This window comes from Papio anubis, chromosome 11, assembly GCF_008728515.1.
Source record: "Papio anubis isolate 15944 chromosome 11, Panubis1.0, whole genome shotgun sequence".
NCBI lineage: Eukaryota > Metazoa > Chordata > Mammalia > Primates > Cercopithecidae > Papio > Papio anubis.
This window is the reverse complement of record NC_044986.1, coordinates 19332867-19358749: the sequence shown is the minus strand read 5'-3', so window position 1 is coordinate 19358749 and position 25883 is coordinate 19332867. Positions and strand designations below refer to the sequence as shown.

At 43.0% G+C, this 25883-nt stretch overlaps 1 protein-coding gene and 1 non-coding gene across 6 annotated transcripts; both read left to right on the top strand.

Annotated features, from left to right (window-relative positions):
- Positions 1–3098: 3098 nt before the first annotated feature.
- ADRB1 (adrenoceptor beta 1) lies at positions 3099–6077 on the top strand. The gene has a single exon (XM_021943695.2). It carries the CDS (start codon positions 3275–3277, stop codon positions 4715–4717), a length of 1443 nt encoding a protein of 480 aa, XP_021799387.2. The 5' UTR covers positions 3099–3274; the 3' UTR covers positions 4718–6077.
- Positions 6078–14050: 7973 nt separating this feature from the next.
- LOC101003881 lies at positions 14051–25637 on the top strand. 5 transcript variants are annotated; one of them, XR_002524449.2, is made up of 6 exons: positions 14051–15594; positions 17745–18054; positions 18554–18937; positions 19776–21074; positions 24611–24700; positions 25384–25637. It is a non-coding gene; the product is annotated as an uncharacterized LOC101003881 (transcript). The 5 variants fall into 5 exon arrangements; XR_002524451.2 differs by lacking the exon at positions 14051–15594 and adding an exon at positions 15602–16468; XR_002524452.2 differs by lacking the exon at positions 14051–15594 and having other exon boundaries at positions 15602–18054; positions 19776–20043; positions 20974–21074.
- Positions 25638–25883: the final 246 nt, after the last annotated feature.

Genomic DNA, 25883 nt, shown 5'->3' with positions numbered 1-25883 from the left:
TATTCAACTTACAATATCCGATACCTGTAAAAGTTGATATGTTGAACCTTTTCTTCTTGATCTTACCTAAGAACAAAAAGTGTTAGGCTAAAAATAAAGTTTAAAAAAAAAAAAAAAACACCAATCATAAAATGTAGGAATTAAAGGAGTTCTGAGAACATTTTATTTTTATTAGACAACCAACTCTAGTTGAACATGAACTATTCCAAACTCTTCTGTCAGTAAAATTGAAGGAAATCCCCAAGAATTCTCGAGATCCCTGTGTTGGTACTCCTGGTTTCGAGTGTTTATAATGTAATGTATTATACAGAAATTCAGAGAAACTTGATATATCTCTGAATGAGCAGGGAAAAAAAGTTTCAAGAAAGTTTTCCAACAATTCCAATGTCACGGTGTGTTTATATATATAATGGTGATATGACAAAGTTACTGGCATCTGGCTTCTGCCCTGAACCTCTACGACCAAGTTCTGGCCTTATCGCACACAGAAAAGCAATGCCTTCCACCCTCCGGGGGCATTTAAGGTTGGCACACTCTATTCCGGTAACACCACTTGACAGAAAGATGGCGAGGAAAAGCCTCTTCCCCACATTCCCTATGCCTCACCCTGCAGCTCAGCACTCAGAACTCCTTTCCTGGGCAGCGTCAATTTCAACTTCTTCCAATCCCTTGGCTATTTTGAGACTGCCCCTTGTGGGTCCAGAAGGAAGCCAGGAGGCCAGGCATGGTGGCTCCTGCCTCTAATCCCAGCACTTTGGGAGGCCAACGCGGGTGGATCACCTGAGCTCAGGAGTTCGAGGCCAGCCTGACATGGTAAAACCCCATCTCCACTAAAAATACAAAATTAGCCATGTGTGGCGGCACGTGCCTGTACTCCCAGCTACTTGACAGGCTGAGGCAGGAGAATCACTTGAACCCGGGAGGCTGAGGTTGCAGTGAGCCAAGATCATGCCACTGTACTCCAGCCTGGGCAACAAGAGTGAAACTCTGTCTCAAAAAAAATAAAAAGAAAGAAGCCAGGAGTCTCAAGCTTGCAGTGACTTGGATAACTTGGGGTGTAGTCTCCTTCCTCCCCTCTTTCTAACTCCTCTTGTTTCCTGGCCACCCCTCCTCAACCTCCCCAAGTTGGAAAATCAGCTGATAAGCCATGGGCAGGGGTGAATAAACAAATCACTCCCCAGTTTTAATGCGCTGATGATCAAGTTTGGGCCTAAAGCAAATTCATATGTTTGCATTTATGTAAGAGAAAGTGGTTAAAACTGCTTGATTTTATATAAACTTGAAAAACATTACTTTTTGCTTTTGACCTGGACAGCTGTGGAAGTCGGTCTCTCCTTGCAAGGTAAGGATATGAGCTTGGTCATATTGACGACCAACATCAAGGAACATGTTGATGTTCATTACAGACACTGTTCTTATTCCAATGCTAGAAGGACCGGTGAGCATTATATAACATTTTCATGCACCCTTACATAAACAATTAGAAGCTGTTTACTTCTCAAGGACTCAATTAAATTTTTTTTAATTTTTTTATTTTTTTTTTATTTCAGGCCTGAGCTGAGGACACTACAAGAGCCAAATTAGAGAAGGGGCTTGCAGTCCTGCCATATTGCGTATTCATGGCTTTCCCGTCCCCCCACCCCCAATATAATCCTTTTAAGCCAGGTTAACAACTCACTAATTTCAAAGCGATTCATTTGCCAACTCAAAAAGCACAGATACAACTTTAAATGCTTTCGGATTTTAATCCTCTGGAGTATTTATATGTTTTCTTGTCTTATCCTTCCAAAACTAATCTCAGAGTTTTGAGAATCTGGGAACTTGGGCAAAGGAGAAAACAAGCACGCAGACCAAGGAATCTGAAATCGCAGTTCATGACGTCAGCATAAACCGACAGTACCTTTTTGTTTGTATTGACCCAGCTCAAATTATAAAATCACATGAGTAATAAAACACAAAATACAGGTGTTATCACTGAAAAGCCTAAAATGTAACTAAACGCGTTTTCCCCCCTCGCGGTGGTATCATTTACTCTGTATCTCAACGTTTCTGTCTCCCTAAGACTCTCCCTTTATATCGTGAGCACACATTTTTGCATCATGCTCACACATTCATTAGCTAGGACTGAGGAGTGTGTACGATTCCAACGGGCCCTCAGCGTTAGCTGTTAGATGCACAAACCTTCGCTTCCTTTCCACATCTACTGCACTTGAGGTTCAACAGAGGATCCTTGCAAGAACAGCGCCCAGGGAGCATTCTTGACAGATGCGCGCTTGGCTCCAGCAACCCGCTCTGCTGGGAAGTTTCTTCTAACCACTAACACCCACCTCCAATCCCCCAAGCTGTCACGACGCAGGCTGGCTGGGTCCCGTCTTGACGGGGGAAGGGTTTTACACACATCCTGCTAGGCTGTCCCACATCACAACCAAGCTCGCAGGGCAAACTCCTCCAAGCCTGGCGGACAAGCTGTCCCAGGCGCTCTGGCGCTTCCTGAACACCAAGGTCCCCTCCGCGCTCAAGGGAGCTAGCGCTCTGTTACGCAGGGAACCCCGGCACTGCAGGTCGAGGGGATGCGGAGGGAGCGGGGTCGCAGCAGGCAGCCGACCGCTGTAGGCAAACGGCGCGCAGGAGGCAAACAAGGCGCAGGAGCCGGTGCGAGAGCGAGTGGGCGCTGAGAGAGGGGGCGGGGCCCCAGGGGGGAGGCGAGCGCGGGAGGGGGCACGGGGGAACAGGGACCGGGAACCAGCGGGCGCAGGAAGGGGTGCGTCCGCAAGAACCCGCGGGCGCACGGGAGGCACTAGCTCCACGATCAGCTCGGGACTCTCAGGAGCCGCTCAATTGCCAACGGGAGGGGGCTGCGGGGAGTTGGAGGTTGGGGGGGCAGACCAGACGGGGGCGTGCCTTTGCCCGGATTGGCTGCAGGAGGCTGACGCGAGGCCCCGGGGGTTGGCTTGGGGAGTGGGAGCGGGGTGGGGTGGGTGCTGGGTGCCGGAGCTGCGGGCCCGGCGCGCTCAGAAACATGCTGAGGTCCCGGCGGCTCTTCCAGCAGCGACAGCGGCTCCAGCAGCAGCGGCGGCGGCGGCGGCGGCGGCAGCGACAGCGCTCGGCTCCGGCGGGAAAGGCGCCCGGCGCCCATGCCTCCGGCCCCGCGCCGCGGCTGCCCTGACCCGGCCGCGACCTCCCTCTGCGCACCCCGCCGTCCAGGCTTCTGGGGTGTTCCCCAACCAAGGCCCAGCCCTGCCACACCCCCCGCCTCCGGCCTCGGCAACTCGGCATGGGCGCGGGGGCGCTCGTCCTGGGCGCCTCCGAGCCCGGTAACCTGTCGTCGGCCGCACCGCTCCCCGACGGCGTGGCCACTGCGGCGCGGCTGCTGGTGCCCGCGTCGCCGCCCGCCTCGTTGCTGCCTCCCGCCAGCGAAGGCCCCGAGCCGCTGTCGCAGCAGTGGACGGCGGGCATGGGTCTGCTGATGGCGCTCATCGTGCTGCTCATCGTGGCGGGCAACGTGCTGGTGATCGTGGCCATCACCAAGACGCCGCGGCTGCAGACGCTCACCAACCTCTTCATCATGTCCCTGGCCAGCGCCGACCTGGTCATGGGGCTGCTGGTGGTGCCGTTCGGGGCCACCATCGTGGTGTGGGGCCGCTGGGAGTACGGCTCCTTCTTCTGCGAGCTGTGGACCTCGGTGGACGTGCTGTGCGTGACGGCCAGCATCGAGACCCTGTGTGTCATCGCCCTGGACCGCTACCTCGCCATCACCTCGCCCTTCCGCTACCAGAGCCTGCTGACGCGCGCGCGGGCGCGGGGCCTCGTGTGCACCGTGTGGGCCATCTCAGCCCTGGTGTCCTTCCTGCCCATCCTCATGCATTGGTGGCGGGCGGAGAGCGACGAGGCGCGCCGCTGCTACAACGACCCCAAGTGCTGCGATTTCGTCACCAACCGGGCCTACGCCATCGCCTCGTCCGTGGTCTCCTTCTACGTTCCCCTGTGCATCATGGCCTTCGTGTACCTGCGGGTGTTCCGCGAGGCCCAGAAGCAGGTGAAGAAGATCGACAGCTGCGAGCGCCGTTTCCTCGGCGGCCCCGCGCGGCCGCCCTCGCCCTCGCCCTCGCCCTCGCCGGTCCCCGCGCCCGCGCCGCCGCCCGGACCCCCGCGCTCCGCCGCCGCCGCTGCCACCACCGCCCCGCTGGTCAACGGGCGTGCGGGTAAGCGGCGGCCCTCGCGCCTCGTGGCCCTGCGCGAGCAGAAGGCGCTCAAGACGCTGGGCATCATCATGGGCGTGTTCACGCTCTGTTGGCTGCCCTTCTTCCTGGCCAACGTGGTGAAGGCCTTCCACCGCGAGCTGGTGCCCGACCGCCTCTTCGTCTTCTTCAACTGGCTGGGCTACGCCAACTCGGCCTTCAACCCCATCATCTACTGCCGCAGCCCCGACTTCCGCAACGCCTTCCAGCGACTGCTCTGCTGCGCGCGCAGGGCTGCCCGCCGGCGCCACGCGGCCCACGGAGACCGGCCGCGCGCCTCGGGCTGTCTGGCCCGGCCCGGACCCCCGCCGTCGCCCGGGGCCGCCTCGGACGACGACGACGACGATGTCGTCGGGGCCACGCAGCCCGCGCGCCTGCTGGAGCCCTGGGCCGGCTGCAACGGCGGGGCGGCGGCGGACAGCGACTCGAGCCTGGACGAGCCGTGCCGCCCCGGATTCGCCTCGGAGTCCAAGGTGTAGGGCCCGGCGCCGGGCGAGGACGCCGGGCACCCCGGGAGGAGGAGAGCCCGGGCGCCCCGGAACGACTTCCCGGGGGAACGAGGAGATCTGTGTTTACTCAAGACCGAAAGCAGGTGAACTCGAAGCCCACAATCCTCGTCTGAATCATCCGAGGCAAACAGAAAAGCCACGGACCATTGCACAAAAAGGAAAGTTTGGGGAGGGATGGGAGAGTGGCTTGCTGATGTTCCTTGGTTTTTTTTCTTTCTTCCTTTTTTTTTTTTTTTTTCTGTTTGTGGTCCGGCCTTCTTTTGTATGTGCGTGTGATGCATCTTTAGATTTTTTTTCCCCCACCATGTGGTTTTTGACACTCTCTGCGAGGACCGGAGTGGAAGTTGGGTGGGTTAGGGGAAGGAAGAAGCATTAGGAGGGGATTAAAATCGATCAGCGTGGCTCCTATCCCTTTCCCAGGAACAGGAGCAGTCTACCAGCCAGAGGGAGGAGAATGACAGTTTGTCAAGACGTATTTTCTTTTGCTTTCCAGATAAATTTCATTTTAATTTCTAAGTAATGAGTTCTGCTGTCATGAAAGCAAAGAGAAAGGATGGAGGCAAAAAAAAAAAAAATTCACGTTTCAAGAAATGTTAAGCTCTTCTTGGAACAAGCCCCACCTTGCTTTCCTTGTGTAGGGCAAACCCGCCGTCCCCCGCGCGCCTGGGTGGTCAGGCTGAGGGATTTCTACCTCACACTGTGCGTTTGCACAGCAGATAGAACGACTTGTTTATATTAAACAGCTTATTTATGTATCAATATTAGTTGGAAGGACCAGGCGCAGAGCCTCTCTCTGTGACATGTGACTCTGTCAATTGAAGACAGGACATTAGAGAGAGAGAAACAGTTCAGATTACTGCACATGTGGATAAAAACAAAAAAAAAAAAAAGGAGTGGTTCAAAATGCCATTTTTGCACAGTGTTAGGAATTACAAAGTCCACAGGAGATGTTACTTGCACAAAAAGAAATTAAATATTTTTTAAAGGGGGAGGGGCTGGGCAGATCTTAAAAACTAAAATAAAATTCAAACTCTGCTTCTGTTGTCTAGTATGTTATTGAGCTAATGATTTATTGGGGAAAATACCTTTTTATACTCCTTTATCATGGTACTGTAACTGTATCCATATTATAAATATAATTATCTTAAGGATTTTTTATTTTTTTTTTTTTATGTCCAAGTGCCCACGTGAATTTGCTGGTGAAAGTTAGCACTTGTGTGTAAACTCTACTTCCTCTTGTGTGTTTTACCAAGTATTTATACTCTGGTGCAACTAACTACTGTGTGAGGAATTGGTCCATGTGCAATAAATACCAATGAAGCACAATCAAGATTATGTACTGTGTGTCTGTAAAGGGTCAGTGATAATGAAAAAGACAGTTTGTTTTGTTCAAAATATAGACTAGATTTCCCATAGAGCTCTTTTAATAGACTTTCATGACTCAATAACATAGCAAAATGCCTCCAGACCTAAATAAGGTGTTTACCTACTGAGAGCTGCAGATTTGCCCTAAATTTTCACAGCCAGATTCAAGGTATTCTAGACTACTTGTAGGCACTTTCAAGATCCCATCTGCTGCACTTGACTTAAGAAGTGACATTTGGGATTGCGTATCTCCTAAAAAAAAAAAACAAAAAGTGATGCGGTCATTTAACTCAGCTGCAACTTTTCATGGAAATGCAGGAAAGACTAACTCATTGAATGATCAGTTGCCTACTTGGAATGCAATAAGTGGCTTCCACAGCTTATTTTTGTTTTCCAATAGAAAATCACAGCCTGCAGATGATCAGTGTGTGCAGATTTCTCCAGAGGCTGTTTAGAATGAAAAATGCTTTCATGGTTAAGCAAAAATGTATAAAAGGACTTCTGAAGTAAATGTTTTTTCTCTTATGTAGTTAAATAAATCATTTTGCCAGAAGTTCTGGGTGGACAGATCATAGATAAAAGCAAGTGTGAAGGGATTTAAGTTTCTAACAAAATTACAGCACCCGAAGGATGGGGTATTTTTCATAAAGTTATTTCCTAAAGGAAAGGATAGTGCAAATCTGTTCTGAGATTATTTTTACTTTCTCCAAAATATATTTAAAGTACTTACTATATTTTTAAATAAGCTTTTTATTTCATGACCGTACAGTAAATAAGCCAAAGTAAAGAATATTAACTTCTGGCTTATGCTACACTTTAAATGAGCAGAGTATTCTCTAACAAGGAAAAGTTGAGACTGAACATTCTTTTTTGCAACGGCATACTCTAAAGACAAGGCAACCTTCTTCTGAGAAAGGTTAATGACGTAGATGTTTTAGAGACCAGCGGAAGGTTGCATGAACGGTAACAGCCTCAACAAAAGCTGCTATGAAGTTTAACCCCTTTCCAGCAATAAATAAATAAATAAATGGAAAAAGGAGAGCTTCTTTAAGAATACAAAGATAAATACTTAAAGAAACATGTTTTGAAGAATGTAAAATCAGTCTCAGGATGAAATGTCACTGTAATTTCCCTAGGAACCAAATATGGTTAATTTCTATCCACCCCCGACCATGAGTACATAAGATGCATTTTCTTAGGGGTTTTGTCCTTCTTTGTTTGAAATACTAAACACAGAAGTACCAGGTAAATGCTTCATTTTCTTGGTTTCCTATTTATTTGCTTATTTTGTCTAGATGTCTTCACATTTAAATAAAAAAAATCTTCCCAGCCCAAAACGTATATGCAGGCCTGTCAAATCTCAGGTCTTAAAATCACTCAGGTCTTAAAATCATGAAAGTCCTTTAAGCTTTAAGAACAAATGTGTATAATTTAACTACTTAGTACACAGGTTTAGTCACTTTAGTGAGTTAGAGGAAACCACTATAATCTTGGGGCCGGTGTCTATGTATTGGCAGGAAATAGAGAAGATTTTTGTGTGATCTCCCAAGCTCTCCAACTGAGAATTACGTGGATTCAGAAACAGACCATGTCAGTGATTCCAAATCCCCATGAAGACTACTTTTTGTCTCTTTTGAAGAAGGCAGCCATTGATTTATAATAGGAAATGTGGGGAAGCTGGGCTGTCAGTCCCAGTAGTGATGGTAGTGGGAGGAGAAAGCAGCCAGTCCTGCTTAATCTGGTGAGAATGTGCACTGCACAAATAGGAAGAGGGCATTGAGTGTGCAAAAGGGCAGCCTTACCCATAGGCTTGTGTGTATCAATGTACCAAAAGCATAAACCTTAAAATCAAAGCAGGAAAATCTGATCAAGATTCATAATTTGCTACATTGGAAGTTACATTCAGGTTGAACACTAACAAGAACTCAATGGAGATTTTCCAGGATATATAAATTCTCTCTTCGACGTAGAAATGTGTAATTGGTATAGCATATGGCTTCATCCTTTGGTGAACTTGCCTATATAAAGCTTTGCAAATAGAGTTTATTTATTTGTTTCTTAGTCTATGCTTTCCTTGGAATTGGAATTATTAGTAACTCTTAAGTGGCTATTGTGAAATCTTTCCTTGTTAAGCACATTTTCCTAGCTTATTTTAATTTCACATTTTGTTGAATGTGCCGACTTCCTCTGGCAGTATATAGAATTGCCAGACACAAATTCTGCACCCAAAGTATCAGGGCAATATTAACATTTAAGTTTTTTGCAAGAGGTTCTCAGCAAGGATCTAAAGAAAAATTATTCTACAACTTTTGCTGCCAGTTGTGAAAGACTTTTTAAAAAATGTTTTTAACCAAGCTGGACTCATTCGTTTATTTGAAGGAAAAAAAAACCTTAGAAGTAAATTAACCACATTGGCACAGATAATGTCATTTTATTTGTACATTTCTGGCATAATGTGCTGAGAAATACTAATTCTTTTGACTCCCTGCCAATTTTCTACTAATCAAAATGGAGAAGATATGCACTGTTTGGATTATACCTAAAAATAGTTGTGCTACAGTCACATCAGCAAATGGAATTAAATTAATTTCTGTTTCTTCCTCTTCACATACACCCTCTGCACCATTTAAATTTCCATCTAGAATATTGCTCCTGAATCTCATAATTTTTTATTCAATGCATCCCAAATAACATTGCTACATTGCAATGATTTTTAAGCAAACTCTATTGAACTACTCTTCCGGCAGGATAACACTCTCCAAAAAATACCATGTTTAGTCTGCTCTCATTTGAGGATCCTCTACTGGATAGCTGTTATAATGTAATCAAAGAGGTAGGAATACTAGAAATAGATTCTTTGTAGGCTAATTTACCTCATCAATTGTCTTTTTACCCTTTTGTAGGTGGAGGGCGATAGTGACTGAGTCAATCAGATTCGATTATGTGGTCATAGAACAGAGAAGTGGTTTCAAATCCGATGGCTCTAATGACAGACTGCAAAAATGGTAGCTCCAAGAAGCTCCCACAGTGCTGGCACTATCAGAGCCTGATCTTTGCGGTAACGTGAGCAGTGCCCAGGACGGCTTTGTAAGCAACTGCCTTTAAACCTTTGCCTTCTCTTGGATGCTTGGCAGTGATCATGTCCCCAGCTTCTATACTGAAGATCATTCTTGTCTTAGAAACACCATACTCACTAGCCCTTTTTGGAGCACTTCTTTTTTGTTTCTTCTCTCCTTTCCTTTTTTTTTTTTTTTTTTTTTTTTTTGAGACAGAGTCTTGCTCTGTTGCCCAGACTGGAGTGCAGTGGCGCAATCTCGGCTCACTGCAACCTCCACCTCCCGGGTTCATGCCATTCTCCTGCCTCAGCCTCCCAAGTAGCTGGGACTACAAGTGCCCGCCACCCCACCTGGCCAATTTTTTTTATTTTTTAGTAGAGAAGGAGTTTCACCTTGTTAGCCAGGATGGTCTCCATCTCCTGACCTCTTGATCCGCCTGCCTTGGCCTCCCAAAGTGCTGAAAATATGAGCTTGATTGAGCCACCATGCCCGGCCTTCAATTTTCAAATAAGCTAGAAACATCTAGAACATCTAGTTCTTGATACATTTATTTTCCTGGGAGCATGGATTTCTCACAAATCATTTCCTAAAGCTCTGATTTTCAACATCTCTCAACATTTACAGTTCCATTTTTCCTCTCTCCATATTCCCTTGCTAATAGCTGTTAATTAGGAGTAGCAAGACCACACTGTTTTCTTCCCACTTATGACACAAAACTTACCTATGATGCATTTTAAATGTCAAGTTTGGGTTTCTTCCTGAGAATTTCAATATTGCTCACAATTAGGTGGCAACTCCAAGCAGATAACAAGTTAAATACTTGTTTGTATTTTCCTATCAAAGGTGTTTAGGATGAGTTTAATATTTGGGGTGTGGGACTATCTTAGCCTTTCTTTTTTCTGATATTGTCACTTCGTAACCATGTGACCTTGTCAGTCTCATTATCTTGGTTTCAAAAGGTAACATTAGTTGTTCCACCTTCAACTGTTTGCAAATTAGTTTTGCTAATTATTATTAGGCTAGCTGATTTGTGGGAATTGTGGGTAAAATTTTAGGGGTGTGGAAAACTCTTTCAAGCAGATGGCCCACTGTGGCCACAATGTCTGTCTAACTGTAGTTCCCACTGTGCCCAATGACCCTGGGGAAGTCAATCAGTTTCCTTGCCGTTCAGGTTCACTTCCTACAAAGCCTGATCAGTAGCCTCTATTTGCAAATCTCTTTGAGATGCTATGACAGAAGTTCTTTGCTTTGCAAAGTCTATCATTTTGAATACTTTCTCCTGGCCTCCTTTTCCCTTTCCTAGCAACTCCACCCACAGAAATCCCTCCGTCTTCTTTTTTTTTTTTTTTTAAGTGAAAAGAACAACTAAGAATAGCAAAAATATATATAATAGCCCATGCATTCAAACAAGTGGTCCTTCATTCTTTGTTGCACTTAAAATTCCACAGAAACCACAACTGAATAAAATAATCTTCCCAAACATCGGATTAAAAAACCTGTTTGCTCTGTGCTGAGCAAAAGTGATTGTTTAATGATTCTTAACCCACGGCTACTTTGAGAAAGGAAAGCCAATTTGGAAAATTACTCAACTCTACAATTTTGCATTGAGTTATAAATACTAAAAGCAACAATCTTATTCTTCTTTTTCTTGGAATAGCAATTCAGAGATGAAACGCGCTGAGAGCAACAAGAGTTTATATTTTTGCACACCCCTCCTTTATGGGTTGCAAGGTATTGAGTTTTTCTGTTCCCAACCTAATAAACAGGAACAAATCTACAGGAACTTTACTGGCTTACAATTTCTGTTATGTTAACTACAGGAACGCACCTGCAATCTTGAAGTCCTTGTAAAAAAATGCTGTTAAAGAGTAAACATTAATAGACATTCCAATAACATTTTCTTCACTCAAGAGATTTTTTTAAACCATTGTAAGTAACATTTTAGTAAGATGCTCTTTTTAAAGAACTCATTGCACTTAACTGATTTTGTGATCAATTCAGAGATAGTATGTTTTTTTTTTTTTTCTTTTCTTTTCTTAAAATAGGCATACGTAAGTAAAACTGAGTCACTCAGAAAAATTCCAGACTCTTCAGCATGGGAAAGATCTTGATGTGTCTAGTAAACACTACCCCAGCCCCATGCAAGGTTATACCTAGATCAGTGCAGATCTAGAGAGATGATCTGGTGAGATCATTTTGAGATTTAAAGACCTGGTCTGCTGAATAGCCTATCCGATCAGCAAATGTTTCCTTTACAGAAGACCCAAATCCCTCATCCTGTTTTCACTCATGACTGATCTCAGAGAAATCTGAAAACTGAGGACGGAGCCACTATTCTATACAAAAATCCTTTCGATGGCCAGGCATAGTGGCTCACACCTGTAATCCCAACACTTTGGGAGGCCGAAGCGGGTGGATTGCTTGAGCCCAGGAGTTCGAGACCAGCCTGGGCAACATAGCGAAACCTCATCTCTACCAAAAATACAAAAGTTAGCCGGGCACGGTGGCACGTGAGTGTAATCCCAGCTTCTCAGGAGGCTGAGGTGGGAGGATCACTTGAGCCCAGGAGGTCAAGGCTGCAGTAAGCCCTGATTGTGCCACTGTGACAGAGTGAGACCCTGTCTCAAAAAAAAAAAAAAAAAAAAAACCCTCTTGATGATATACATGTAAAACTGTGACACCCTCTTCTCAGCTTTCTATGCACTCAATAATTCCATTTCCATTATAAGCAACTTCAAATCCATTCATCTTTCTGTTGTTCACTCGGGAATCATTTCCAGTAACAGGGATTCCTCTTAGAGACAAGAAAGAGCAAAACATGGCACATAATATTAAGTTCAGACCTGGTCTGATGTCATCAATATGTCATCATTCCTGGAATCATGCTAGTAACTTTTTTCAGTCACCAGAGTCCCAAAGCTCTGAAGATCAGAAGAAAATATTATGCAAAGTGAAGAAGTGTAACACGAAGATTAGTAAATCTTTACAGTACTGCAAAAAGCATCCTGTAAGCATGGAACAAAACAGACGATATACATTTTTAAAATGTAAATTCCATTATAGATAATTTACATTTTATAAATTATAAAATACATAATATTTTTTAAAAACATAAAATTTTTCTCAGACCAGGCAACCAATTAAAACCCCCTCCCGAAAGGGCACATGTTTACAACTCTCTTCAAACCTTTTGAGTGTTAATATACCTAAAGGGACAAACACATTTTATGTTTGTTTCTTTGAGATGGGGTCTCGCTCTGTCGCCCAGGCTGGAGTGCAGTGGCATAACCACCAGTCACTGTAGCCTCAATCTCCCAGGCTCAAGTGATGTTCCCATCTCATCCTCCCATGACTAGCTGGGACTACAAGCATGCGCCACCATGCCTGGCTAATTTTTGTATTTTTTGTAGACACGCAGTTTTGCCGTATTGCCCAGGCTGGTCTCGAACTCCTGAGCTCAAACAATCCACCAAGGCTCAAGTGATCCTCAGCCTTCTGAGTAGCTGGGACTACAGGCACATGCCACCACATCCAGATTTTTTGTTTGTTTTTGTGGAGACCAGGTCTCCCTATGTTGTCAGAGCTGGTCTCAAACTCCTGGGCTCAATTGATCCTCCAGCCTTGGCCTCCCGAAGTGCTGGGATTGCAGGTGTGAGCCATCGTGCCCGGCAGAGACAAAATTTTTCACATTATATGTGCTGGGAAAACACCTGGGAAGCGTAATTTTGTAGGGGATTTCTGTGATTAGTCTTTTGTGATTTATATGTTCATCTGCTCTTAATTAAGGGTATCATGTACTGAGTGAGCGTGCTGTATGGGATGCGCCCAGCCTAAAACACAGCCTGTCCCCAAAGCAGTCACACTGTGGTTGGGAAGATTAGACATCCATGTGTTGAAAAATGACAAAGAATGAGGCAGGTGTGGTTGAGTGCCAGATGCTTGGGCCAAAAGTAGGGCTCTAGACCAGCGCTATCTCATAGCAACACAATGCAAGCTATATATTTAATTTTATATTTTCTAGTTCAATTAAAAATTGAAATTAACAGATAAAATTAGTCTTTCAATATGTAATTGATCTAAAACATTTTTATGAGATACTTCACTTTTAAATAACTGAATCTTTGAAATCTGATGTGTATCTTACATTTCTAGCCCATCTTAATTGGAACTAGGCACATTTCAAGGGCGCAGTAGCAGGAGAGAGTGGATGGTAGGGTGGCGTAACCTAGAGGCTGGATAACCACATGGACCTTAGATGAGGAGAGAAAACGACATGAATGGCCATTTCAGGGGACGTTATAAGGAGAAGAAAACTGCATGAACAAAAACCTAGAGATATGGGGAGTCAAGAAGAATGGTCAGACAATGAATAGGCAGTTGCAGGTACTTCATTTTGATAGAGTAATTGGAGATGAAACTGGAAAGTGGTTTGGGAACAGATCAAAAAGTTTATGCAAAAGCGTTGAACTCTAACCTTCCTAAAAGCATGGAGATTTATAAGCAAGAGTGTCAGGATGAAAACAGCGTTTTAGAAAGATTCACCTGGCATCAGAAGGCGTGATGGGTAGATATTAACATCTCACTTAATCTTCAAAGTAATTCTGAGTTAGTAAATTTAAAAATCCCATTGTACAAATCAAAAAACTAAGATTTACGTAATTTCATATACGTGAACTCATTATTAAATTGCTTTTTTTTTCTGAGACAGTGTCTCACTGTCACCCAGGTTGGAATGCAGTGGTGTGATCTTGGCTCACTACAACTTCCGCCTCCCGGGCTCAAGTGATCCTCCCACCTCAGCCTCCCAAGTAGCTGGGACTACAGGCAGGTACCACCACACCTGGCTAGTTTTTGTATTTTTTGTAGAGACAGGGTTTTTCCATGTTGCTCAGTTTGGTCTCAAACTCCTGGTCTCAAGCCTTCAGCCTGCCTCAGCCTCCCAAAGTGCCGGGATTACAGACGTGAGCCACTGTGCCCGGCTGACCTTTTTGACTTTTATGTATCAACTCCAGGAGCTGACTCAGAGAAACACACTCCTACCAAGCAGGTTTCCGAGTGCGTAAGTATGAGGGCCTGTGAATTGCCCAAGGTCATGCCCCTATGGAGGTAATGCATATGGGCTGAGGCAGTTTGTTCACGGCAACAGGTGAGCAGAGATCAAGTCCAGGTGCCTGACTCCTAAGTTAGTCTCTTTTTCATGTCTCGAAACTACTTGTCTGTTCCCTACCAGACTAGAGGTCCCTTTAGAACTTGCCTTTTTATCTTTAACTCTGCAGTGCCTGATGCGTTACTGCATACAGGGTGTGCGCTCTGAATATTCATTGACTACATTCTACTAGAGTCAGAGAAACAAGCTCTCCAGCTCCCACGACGGTCCAGGCACATAGTGGTAACAGGCCTAACTAGAGCTGAGCACTGCAAGAAGATGTGAAATAACCCTCTATTTCTTTTGTACATCTAGATTTTCACTATTCGACACAAAGAACAGTTTCTCTAGGAAAAGTGCTAAGCCTCAAATTGCAATGTATAATACATGGCACAACCTCTGCTGGTGTCACAGGAAACAATGAGGTTTTCCGCATATGTCTAAGAAATGCACTTATTTCTACGAACGGCACATCGATTGTTGGAATTCTGTACCTAACCAACATAAATTCTATGACTGTGAAGGTGGTATATACTGTATGAAAATGTACATCATTATTTAAAAATAGGCATTTCACCAAAATTGCTAAATGAGAACTATGTGTTCTAAGTTCTAGGTCAACTGTCAATGGGAAAAATACTTGATTTATTTGCCACTTATGGTAGTATAGCTTAAATGGGATTCTTTCCTTTCTAACTGAGAGATCCAGAGACGTTGTTCTTACTGGACTCTACAGGGGAAAAAAAGCCCCGTCCCAAGCCCCAGTGCATTCCCTGGACCCAAACAGTCATGGTAGCTAAGAGAGCAGATTTCATTTCATCAATGTACAGATTTCTATCTTAAATGTTACTTCTGCCTGTTAATACTGTAAGAAATAATATATCCATAAAAATATATTTAGGGCAAACAAACATCACAGCCCTCTCAAAGTTTCAAAACAGATTCGTAATCGTTATCTTCCCATCTTAGCACAAAAGCTAGAGTTTATATGGGATCTTCAGCTGGTCCAAGTTATACGGATTCTTGCCTTTTGACAAAGCATTAAGACTTTATTTGAGATTTTTAAATTGCAGGTGTGTTCTCAGTAATGCAGAATTCATTTTAAATAACATTATATTTTTATTCCCTTACCGGGATTATTGTTTGCAAGAAACTCAGTGTTGAGGCTTCACACTGGGAAGGTGGGAGCCAGGCAGAGGCTGACATGAGGAAACCTCCATGGGCCATGACCTTGGGACATTTGCAGGCCCCCTGCCTCAAACACTCAAGAAACCTATTTGGTAAGAATGCATTTCTCTGAGTCAGCTCCTCAGATTAATATATGAAATCAGAAAGCCACTTTAATAATTCACAAGGTAGCAGGTCACAAGTCCTATTACACACGCTGTGAGCATGACCAAACGTTCTCTGTCTATACACAGGGAAGACAGTTACAGCCAAAAGGTTCACAGTAATCCTGGGGTCAGAACTGAGAAGCCTGGTTGCAATGACCTACCAGTGCATCCATTTTTACTGTGGCCCAGAACACTGGAAGTCTGCTGGCTTTGAGACCGACTCTTTGCTAAATAGGGATTGGATGGGCACTGCCAGCAGTGGACTCTGTGTCTCTCCTTTTTCTGTCACCAATAGCCAAGTGCCCCTCCCCTCTCCATCCCATTCCCCAGTAGGCAGATTCTTCCTTTATAGAAGGTGAGACACCTAAGTAGGTTGGTCAAGTCATGTTGACCTGACTGTCTCTTTACAAGGACAACATGTCTTTGCTCTCATCCATTATTTGACTTAGGAGGGCTGGTAGTCAGGAGGCGATTTTGCTGCTTTCCCTCCAACTCTTGAGATTAAAGTGCATCTCCCATAGAAAAGCTACTGGTCCCTTTTCTACATTATAGGAACCCGGATACTTGGTTCTGTTAATCTTGCTAATGGAAATAGCATTGTTTCCATTTTATTTAATGATACAGCTCTTTTCCTTAAACGCGTTAAACCTGTCTAACCAGCATTCAAATATTTCTTTCTCTGATCTGTATGTCAGATGAATTTGAACTGTAATTACATTTTCCTGATCCATACTGCAGAAACATCTAAGCTAACTGTGCCTCCGAAAATGCCACACTCTTAGGTCATCCTAGGCTGGAACTCTGGACAGAGGTCTAAGAGGTGAATCATGTTTATGCAGGGGATAAAAATGATGGTTTTTTGATGGCACTGAGGCATTGGGTTCAATCTAACACATATTAGATTACAATTGTAGGGAAAAGTTTCAAATTTGTGGCAAAAAAGATGATTGCACTCTTAGGCTTTTTGTTTCCAACCAATGTAATAATATATTGTCGTCTTACTGCAATTACAATTCAGTAATACAAATACAATTTATAATCATGTATTCATTTGTTTTACCTACTATGTGCTGGGCCCAATAGAGTATAGGGCAAGGCAGACACTGTCCTCAAAATCAGGAAGCAACTGTAGCTAATGTTTCCTGGCACTTTTTAAGAATTAGTAGAGACAAAGTAAACAAGTGCTTTTTAGAGTTCATTTATCAGAAATCAGAAATAACTTGCTGGATGTCAGTCCAGTTAGGAAAGGTGAGAAAAGCATTTTATTCCTTTTTAAGGGTGACCACAAAATCCATATGTTGGAAATGTCAAAGTTAATATTACATATTAATTACATGCATTAATTATATTACACATGCATATATATGTGTATATATATGTATATATCTTTTTAGGTATAATATATGGGATAGTCCCACAAGCTCTTATCTGAGGCCCCATGGGGCAAGATGTGTTTTGGGATTTAGAATCTGGGGAGTTTAGGAAGGTAATATGGTTCATATACTAGATATTACGTAACACCTAAGCAGATATTAGATATTACATAACACCTAAGCAGGGTCCAGATCAGCGTCTTATAATCAAACATTGGTGTCTCTACTGTGAAATGTATGATTATTCACAGTAAGCGGGTAAATAATGACTATAAATAGCCTTATACCACTTCAAGTCAGATCTTGCTGCCAAATGAGTTCAAGTAAGGTCACGTGTGCTGCCAAATGAGTTATGGAAAAAAATTCTTATCTTCAGAGCTTTCTGGATTTGGGAATTTGGAATAAGAAGTTGTGGACCTATATTATGGAATGTTCTTTTATAGAAAACCATCTACTATTTAGGAAAGGCAATAAAATATATTTAAACCTACCAGTTACATTACATCAATTGATTTAGTAATAATAATATTCAGCAACTAATTAATTTGAGAATAAACACTTATTTAAATAGTGGCAATTCCAGGGAGATTTTGAACCAGCTAAGGTTACATCCTGTTAGCAGGTATTAATAGCCAAAGGCATGATTGTGATGCGGGGACAACTTTTTTTTGGAAACAATCCACAGTAGTCAATATATTATATAGCCAACCTTCTGTTTTGCAGAGACCAACCTATCAGCTAAGAAAATATCTTTGGTGAATACAATGCTGATTTCAAAGAATCTCAGAATTGGAAGTGACCTTTAAAAAATCACTGTAGCCCAGCCATCTCTCAGAGCAAAGATTCTTCTTATTCTTGAGACATCAACCCCTTTAAGATTACAAAAGAAAAGGAAAGAAAAAGAAAAAAGGCTATGATCTTCATCCCAGAAAGATGCACATAATCTACATATGAAAATCGTCACAACTATTTTCAAGGGATCCATTAAGAATTCCTGCCTTAGATTCTTGCCGTATTTGAAAAGAAAGCTAAGGTAAAATTTCACAGCAATCTTAGTACTGTAAAATAAAGAGAGCTGCTTTATTTTAAGCTGCCTCATAAATTACCTGTGGTCATATGTCGTAGTGTCTTCTCTGACATTTATCTCAACTTATGATTTTCTATGCAGTGTTTATAAGATAAATATTTTGAACTCATTGTGACCCTTGTTTTTCTCTTAAAGGTTGGAAAGAGGAAAAGTAATGACATTTTAGCTTTTCTCTTTGTATTTTTACATTCCGTAGCATCCATAACTCAGAGGGGTGAAAAAAATAAAAAGAAATCCTCTAAGGAAAAGGCCTAAAATGTCCTACTAGTAAATGTATCAAGCATCAATTTTCAGTTTGACATTAACTGAGAAAGGAAATGATGAAGTAAATTTTCTAAGTGTTGAGCTGTCACAGGAAAAAGGATTTATATTAGTCTCTGGCATGAAATAATGATTTAGATTTGTCAGTATTAGGTACACAATTTCTTTTTTTTGACATTTGTAGGGGACTGAGGGGGGTGTTCCGGGTGTGTTGCAGTGTACCCTTCCTTCTGCACTTTCATCTGGACTGTTCATGAAGAGCGTCCTTTTCAGCCTAAGTGTCTGAAGGAGGCTCACCAACCTGCCAAGAGGCAGTGCTATGGCAGATCTGCAGGAGTGCATGAACCCCCAGCCATACTGATTTCTAAGTGAGCAATGGCTTCCTCCACGCATGGACAGGAAAACTTTCCTTGAGCTCCTTTCCATTCAATCTAGCAAAATGGAACATAAATGGTCCCAAGTACAAGCTGGATCCCACCTGAAGTCACCTATTAACTTGGCTCCATCCAACAGCTTGCCTCATTGTCTTCACTTGCACACAAGGAAGGCCAAGCCAGGGAAACACCAGGTAGGCTGGAAAAATAAGCCTAGATGATTGGTTTCTGGCCCATCATGCAATATTTCTTATCAGGTTTTGCAACTGGGCTTTGGCTGGGCCTCAGCCCAGAGTCTAGGGAGAATGGAGAGCTCCTCCTTAGATTAAGTGGCCAAGGGGTGTGGAGGTTTTCCTCTCACATTGTTACCATTGAGGACCATTTCTTCTCCCCTCCCAGTAGGAGAAAAACACTCAGTCATAATAATTAATGTACTTTGGAGCTATTTGGTGTCAAAAAAATGCCATGAAGATTATAGAACACAGAATCTGAAACAACCTTGAGAACAGTATGCTGAGTCAAAGAACCAGACACAAAAGGCACATCTTGCATGATTCCATTTATATGAAATATCCAAAAAAGGCAAATTCATAGAGACAGAATGTAGACTAGTGGTTGCCAGGGGCTGGGAGGAGGGGGAGGGAAGGGTAACTGCTTAATTGGTCTGTGGTTTCTTTTTGGGGTGACAAAAACATTGTGGAAGTAGATAGTGGCAGTGGTTACACAACCTTTTGATTATACGAAATGCCACTGAATTGTGAGCTTTAAAATGCCTAAAATGCTGAATTTTATGTTATGTGTCTTTTACCACAATAAAAAGAAAAATCCTATAGGGTTCTTTTCTATTAGGCTCGCAATTTGTTTAGATAAACAAAATCATGTAAAACCAAAACTGAGGAAGCTATTTTAATAAAAGAGAAAGGAAGAAAATTACTGTCACCTGAACAATGGTGAAGTATATTTTTATCAGAGTTTAACGCATGCAGGGAGGAATCAGTCTTCATAAGCCAATGCGATTTCTTCTTTTTACAGATAAAGAAGTTAAGACTTTCGTGGTAACCTGGTCTTCAGGAGCAGACATCTAGATTTGAGTCTTTTTCTAGCCAGATTTATGGGCTATGTGACTTAAGTGCAGTTACCTGGGCTCTCAGAACCTCAGTTTCTACATCAGTAAACTGAAAATATCTAGGGCTGATCTTCCGAAAATATCATCAGACCCCACGATTCACCAAAGCCAAATCAATTAGAAGTTACTTCGAGAAGAGAGAATACCACCATGACAAAGTCTCAGCAGTGCCTCGTAAGAAGGAAGTCAAAATGGATATTTATAGGGTTTCGGCACCTAGGGGCACATATGATTCACAGCAGGTCTTTCAAAGTGCAACCGGTTGAGATTGGGCAGGCTTTGCAACATAATAGTGTAAGATTGGCCAGCTTAGCAGCACAAAGGTCTTGAAGCAAGTCTTGACAAGTGAACTGTTGTTTGAATAGCCAGCCGCTTGCCTGTTGTCTCAGATAAATTCCTCCAGGAATTTTCTGAAGCAAACTGTGCAGTTATTTATTGATTTACAGACTTACTCCTGTTGAGGGAAGAGTTCCTGGAACAAACAGCTAAATTGTGATAACACAGGTGGTCTCAGTTTCAGTCCTCAGTCTGTCATGTCTGATACTGGCTGGAGTTCCCAGAGATGCTATGGTCACGTGTCAAGCGCATAGCCTGGGCACTCAATAAATCCTTCATTTTTCCCCAAAGCATCACCACCATTCCCTCTCAAAACTCGCTCCTTGATAGTGAATCTCTGTCAGAACTAGAAGCAAGGTTTGTGCTGTACAGACTGGAACCCTTCCTGCCATCCACTGTCGGACTGGGCTCCACTTCTTTGGTCAAAGGTAAATTCATTCAGCTACAATAAAAAGTCCCAAGTCTTTTCACCACTCTGAATGAGGCAGCAGCAAAGCACAGGGTTACAATGCTGACAGACTGAGGCCCTAGGTTCCCTGTTGCTTGATTTGTGACCCTAGGCCAGTTATCTCCCTCTTTCAGCCTCACTTCCTCATCCAGAAGATGAGGACGATCGTGCTTAGCACACAATACATATTCAGCTAACTTTTTAAATTAAGTAAATTGTTGTCTTAAATTTTATTTAAATTTTTTTTCTAAGGTTGCATAAAGATGAAATTTTCTTGTTTTGTTTCCATTTGTTTCCGGTTGTCCCTTATCTTCTGGGAGGACCTGGGTTACGGCTCCCTGGACATGAAGGAATCAGTCTTTCATGTGGGATCCTGGGCCTGACCTGTTCAGAGGGAGAATGCAGAATCTCACGGGACAAGGTGGGTGCAAGGGACCCACAGACAGATTTTTCAAACCAAAGGTTTCACATTTCTTAGATAAACATGATCAAGTCTAAAAATATCCATTCTTAGCTACTCTCCTCTTCTCTTTTCCTATGACTTTCAACACCCCTCATGTGGTTGAAATTTGTAGCCAGTCCCATTCAACCTGCTTTGCTGCCTAGGGGTCAAGGATAACAGAGTTTTGTTTGTTTGTTTGTTTGTTTTTGTTTTTGTTTTTGCAGTCTTTATTTGTATAAACTAGTAGTTTTCTGATCTACAGAATCATCCACATCCATATGGTAGGTCAAATACACGCTATCAGAGATTTGTGGATAATTCCAATTTTGAACACTTCAAATGGAAGCTTTCAGAAAAGGCCCCTGAACTGGGGATTGGGACCTGCATGGGTTCTAATTCTCTCTGCTCCCAGTAAGTTTGGGGGAGTAATTTTATATCTGGTAACCCCAGTGTTGAATGTGCAAAGGCTGCTGGTTGAACCAGATAACCGCTAAGGTATTTTCTTAGCTCTGATTAATTGTAATTACTCTACTTTTAACCATTGATGCTAAAAGTTCAGGCTTTCCTTGAAGGCAAATCCCATCACTTTCTCAAGGGTATTAAAAGAAATCCAAGTTAATTAATTAATTTATATCTTTATATCAAGAAACATTTATCGAGCTCCAACTAGAAGCCAGGTACTATGTTAGGTCATGGGGTCATGGAAACCCAGGGTGCTGGAGACCTGGAGGAGGGCGTGACCAACGTAAGTCTCTAACTCGGCAGGGTTTACTGTGAGACCCCCAAGGAGGGAGCAGATTCTAACTCTGGCTGGGACAGTCAGGGATAGCATCACCCACAAGGTACCAATGGACTGAAACTTGGATGGTGGATAGTTTTTGACAAGGTGAAAAGCACATTCCAAGCGGAAGGGAGAAACTCTCAAAGGCTTGCAGGCAAAAAAGAGCAAAGGACGTGTTCTGTGTTCCAAAGACAGCAGGAACATTTGCATGGCCGGGGCAGAGGCTGCCAGGCTGGCCCAGTGGGAAAGGATTCCTGATAACAGGCAAAAGCTGGATTGGGAAGGAGTTTATATATCTTAACAAGAATTTTGGACTTCATTCTGTAGGGAAGAGATTCGCTGAAGATTTTAAGTACAAGAATCACTGGGTCAGATTTGAGTTTTTTCACAAGCAATCCCCGGTCACAGAGGAGATGGATGGGTGGAAAAAGAACTAAAGAAGATGGCAAGAGAAGGTCATCGATTTCAAAATGGGAGACAGGTGGAGGAGCAGTCTGGGGAAGTTCACAGTAAATGGGTGTGTGGTTTAAGACTCTTGCATCTGTGGGGGTGCGGGGAGAGATGGCCACCAAGCAGCTAGGAAAATAGATTTGTGCCTCAGGGAAGGGTTAGAGAACAAGGGACTTTTCACTTTTCACTTCGGGTTAGAAGTTAAAAGCGAAAACGATCTAATACCCCAAAAACACCCCAAAATAAGTAGGAAAATAATGATGAGGAGAAGACAAATGATGGGGAAGAGAACAGTCATTTCTACAATTTTCCTTGGGCTGGTTTTCAAAACGGCAAGTCTGTTTTACATGTTGAAGGATAAATACCTCTTTTTGATAGCCAATTTAGGCATCATATGAATATAATAATGGCCTCATTGTCTCTAACTCAACACTCTGCCATGATGCCCTGAGTAACTGTAAATGCTCAAGATGCACAAAGATGCAAGATCCAAGGATACATCTGCATACGTCCACTGAAGATCACATTTTAAACCTTAATAGCTTAATAACAGACAAGAAAAATACAGATTCCATTATTATTAAATATGTATGCATGTGTATCCATATATGTGGTGTGTGAGTGGTGTATGTGTGTGTGTTCATATTCTTTCTCCTCCTAGGAAAAGATGATGTATTAGCTCAGGTGAGTTGCCCAGGAATAGCTAGGAAAAGGTCATGCTCTCCTTCTTCAGAGTTTCAGCCTGTTGTCCTCATATGCCCAGTTTATGCAGGACTTTTCCCTACATCATCAAAAGAATGTGTTTGGCACTGGGGCCTCAGTATCAAGCAGACAACATAGTTCTTACTTACTTTAGAAGTGCAACTGGTAGAATAAAGAGCCTGAGAACCGGAACTGCTGCCAGAAATAGCAGGGCAAATTCACCCACTTCCAAGAAGGTCACTCAGTCTCAGAACAGGGTGCAGGCAGATTGAAACAAATTCTTGGCACCGCCTGTGCCATGCCTGCCTGTTGCATAATGAACAACCCTTAGTTCCCTTGATTGAGAGCGCTGGTGTTGACCCGGCATTTTCTGTTCCTCTCTGTTATATCACTTTCCAGCCCATGTCAAAACAATCACTATTGTCAGTGACCTTCCCTAATAACTCAGTCTCTCTTCTGTATTTAACAAGCTACCTGTTGAGAATCCTATTTTTAACAAACAAGTATAACCTAAGAGCTGTCATCTGTCAGGTTTTAAATGTTTGTTAAAAAATAGGAGTCCCAAACATGTAGCCATTAGGCAACAGAAAGCCATAAACAATGGGAAGAGCAAGCAACAGCAGGAGACGTTAATCACATCTGACTTCATTACTAAACCTCCACTTTGGAAGGGCCACAGTCAGTGGCAAATCATGCAGAGTTGGAGGGTGATTGCTCTTAACGGAAGCAGTTCTACTGACCTTCAGGAAATTATGTCCTGTGGACATCCTGCTCACGTTAATAAATGAGAGCAATGCTCTTTTGGTGGAGGGAGAGGACCTGTCCTAGAGTAACAATTGGAAAAATAAGGTAATGTCTCAAGAAAGATGCATAACTCAGGAGAGTGCTTTGAAACCATGGCTAATTTTTCGTCTTTTACTTAGCACCACACGAACCGCTTTTATGCATTACATCACTTGACCTAAGAGAACACTGTGAGGCAAGTACTGTGTTGTCACATTTTACTGATGAGGAAACTGAGGCTTAGAGAAGGTCAAATAACTGGCCTAAAAATACAGAGCTGGGAAATGGCTGTATAGGACTTCAGGAACCCAGGCACTTTCCATAGAGCCCACCCTCTTAACCACTCCATTCTATCTCCTACCTATGACCCAAAATGCCCTTTTATGAAAACTGAAACAGAAGCACCACCTCCCCACCCCACTGCTGGACTTTCTGATTCAAGCCACACTTGGCCACGAGGGTGGTGGCAGCCTGGGTTCCGGTCAAGAGAGAACTCTCTAAATCATCCTCCCGTTGGGGAGTGAAGGTTGCAGTTTGCTCCGTGGCCTCATTCTCTCTGATTCAACACTCCGCCACGATGCTCAAGTTGCACAAAGATGCAAGGTCCAAGGATACAGCTGTATATACGTCCACTGAAGGTCACATTTTCAACCTTAATAGCTTCCGTTTTTACCCAGGCCCATGACTCCTTTTCTTTTCTCATGCATGATAGAATATGTGCTTTTCTTGCTGAGCTATACCCTAAGCATTTCCTTGGTCTTACCTTCATAGTATTTTTCCACTATTTCCTTTGATTTAGGGAAATTCAAGCTTTCAAATCTACAGAGCCCTAGGACATGGGAGACTATTAAGTTCACTAGAGCAGAAGATCTTTAAATAGTAGCCCCTGGTAAGTTGGATTCTGCATCATTAATAATCACCTGGAGGACAGAGGAACAGAGTCCCGCTAATTGACAATCACCCAGAAATAAATATAAAAATCTCTGAAATGCTAATTGTTAAGTGTTTATTGAGGCCCATCATATGCCTGTGCTGAATACTAAAGTACCAAAACATTTCCAAAGAACTTACCATCTGATTGTACTCCAAAGAATAGAGGCAAGTATGATATTATATGTAATCAAGTGTGAAACTGTGCACAATGTGGTTCAATTGATGGCAGTTTGTTGTATAATCATGTTTTGGTCACACACCTACAATATAAAGGGAGCTACTATTTTTCTCAGTTAAAATTCAAACAAAAGTCCATAATTTTCTGTGAGAAGCTATGACATCACAATAAAGACACTGATCAGGATTTTTTTTCTTTCTGGCATTTAGATTTTTTTTATTTGAAGCTCTTTTAATGTCTTTGAAATATTTAATAAGAAATGCAGTTACTATTAAATATGCAGTTATTAGCCACAGATAGTACTTCTCATTGTAAATAAAAGTTATTTTCCCAGCACCTACTTGCTCCTTAAATGTTATTTCAAAAATCCATTCTGTATGATGATACTGTTCTTAGGATTTTACTTTTGGAATCCAAATAACAATAATGTTCCCTTTCTCCCTGTGAAACGCACCTGTTAGGAGCCCTGATGACACAGAAAGAATTCTCAAGGTCTCCTAGAGAAAATACTCCATCAACTTTACGGCCAACGTGAGATTTTGAAGAAGGGAAGACAAGTGCAACCGGTTGAGGACGGCGCACAGAGGGCTTCTAAATTCTTCTGCAGTTTGTAGTGCTACAGATAAGTTTTTCCATGGGGCAGTCCAACCTCTGTTGCTGCAAGACCTGTTTTTTTTTTTTTTTTAAAACAAGTCAGTAAACTAACTGGAACTTCTGTTAAGTCTTGTGACTCTGTATAAATGGGTGCAGATTTAACTTGACACGTTAATTTCTTTCTAGAAAACAATTTATATTCATAGAATCATGGAATCCCAGAGAGGGAAGGGCCTTTGCAGTCAGCCGGTCCAAACACCAATCTCGTGCTCGTATTGTTCATTTCAAAAGCAGTCTGTGTTCGAGAGCAGCTGCGCTCAGACCCCAGAGGCTGGTATTTTGCATGTCCTCTGTCCCGTCAGGGTCG

What these genes read in the sequence shown, in the direction of transcription:
- ADRB1 (XM_021943695.2), top strand. Translation starts at nt 3,275, where the DNA reads ATGGGCGCGGGGGCGCTCGTCCTGGGCGCCTCCGAGCCCGGTAACCTG.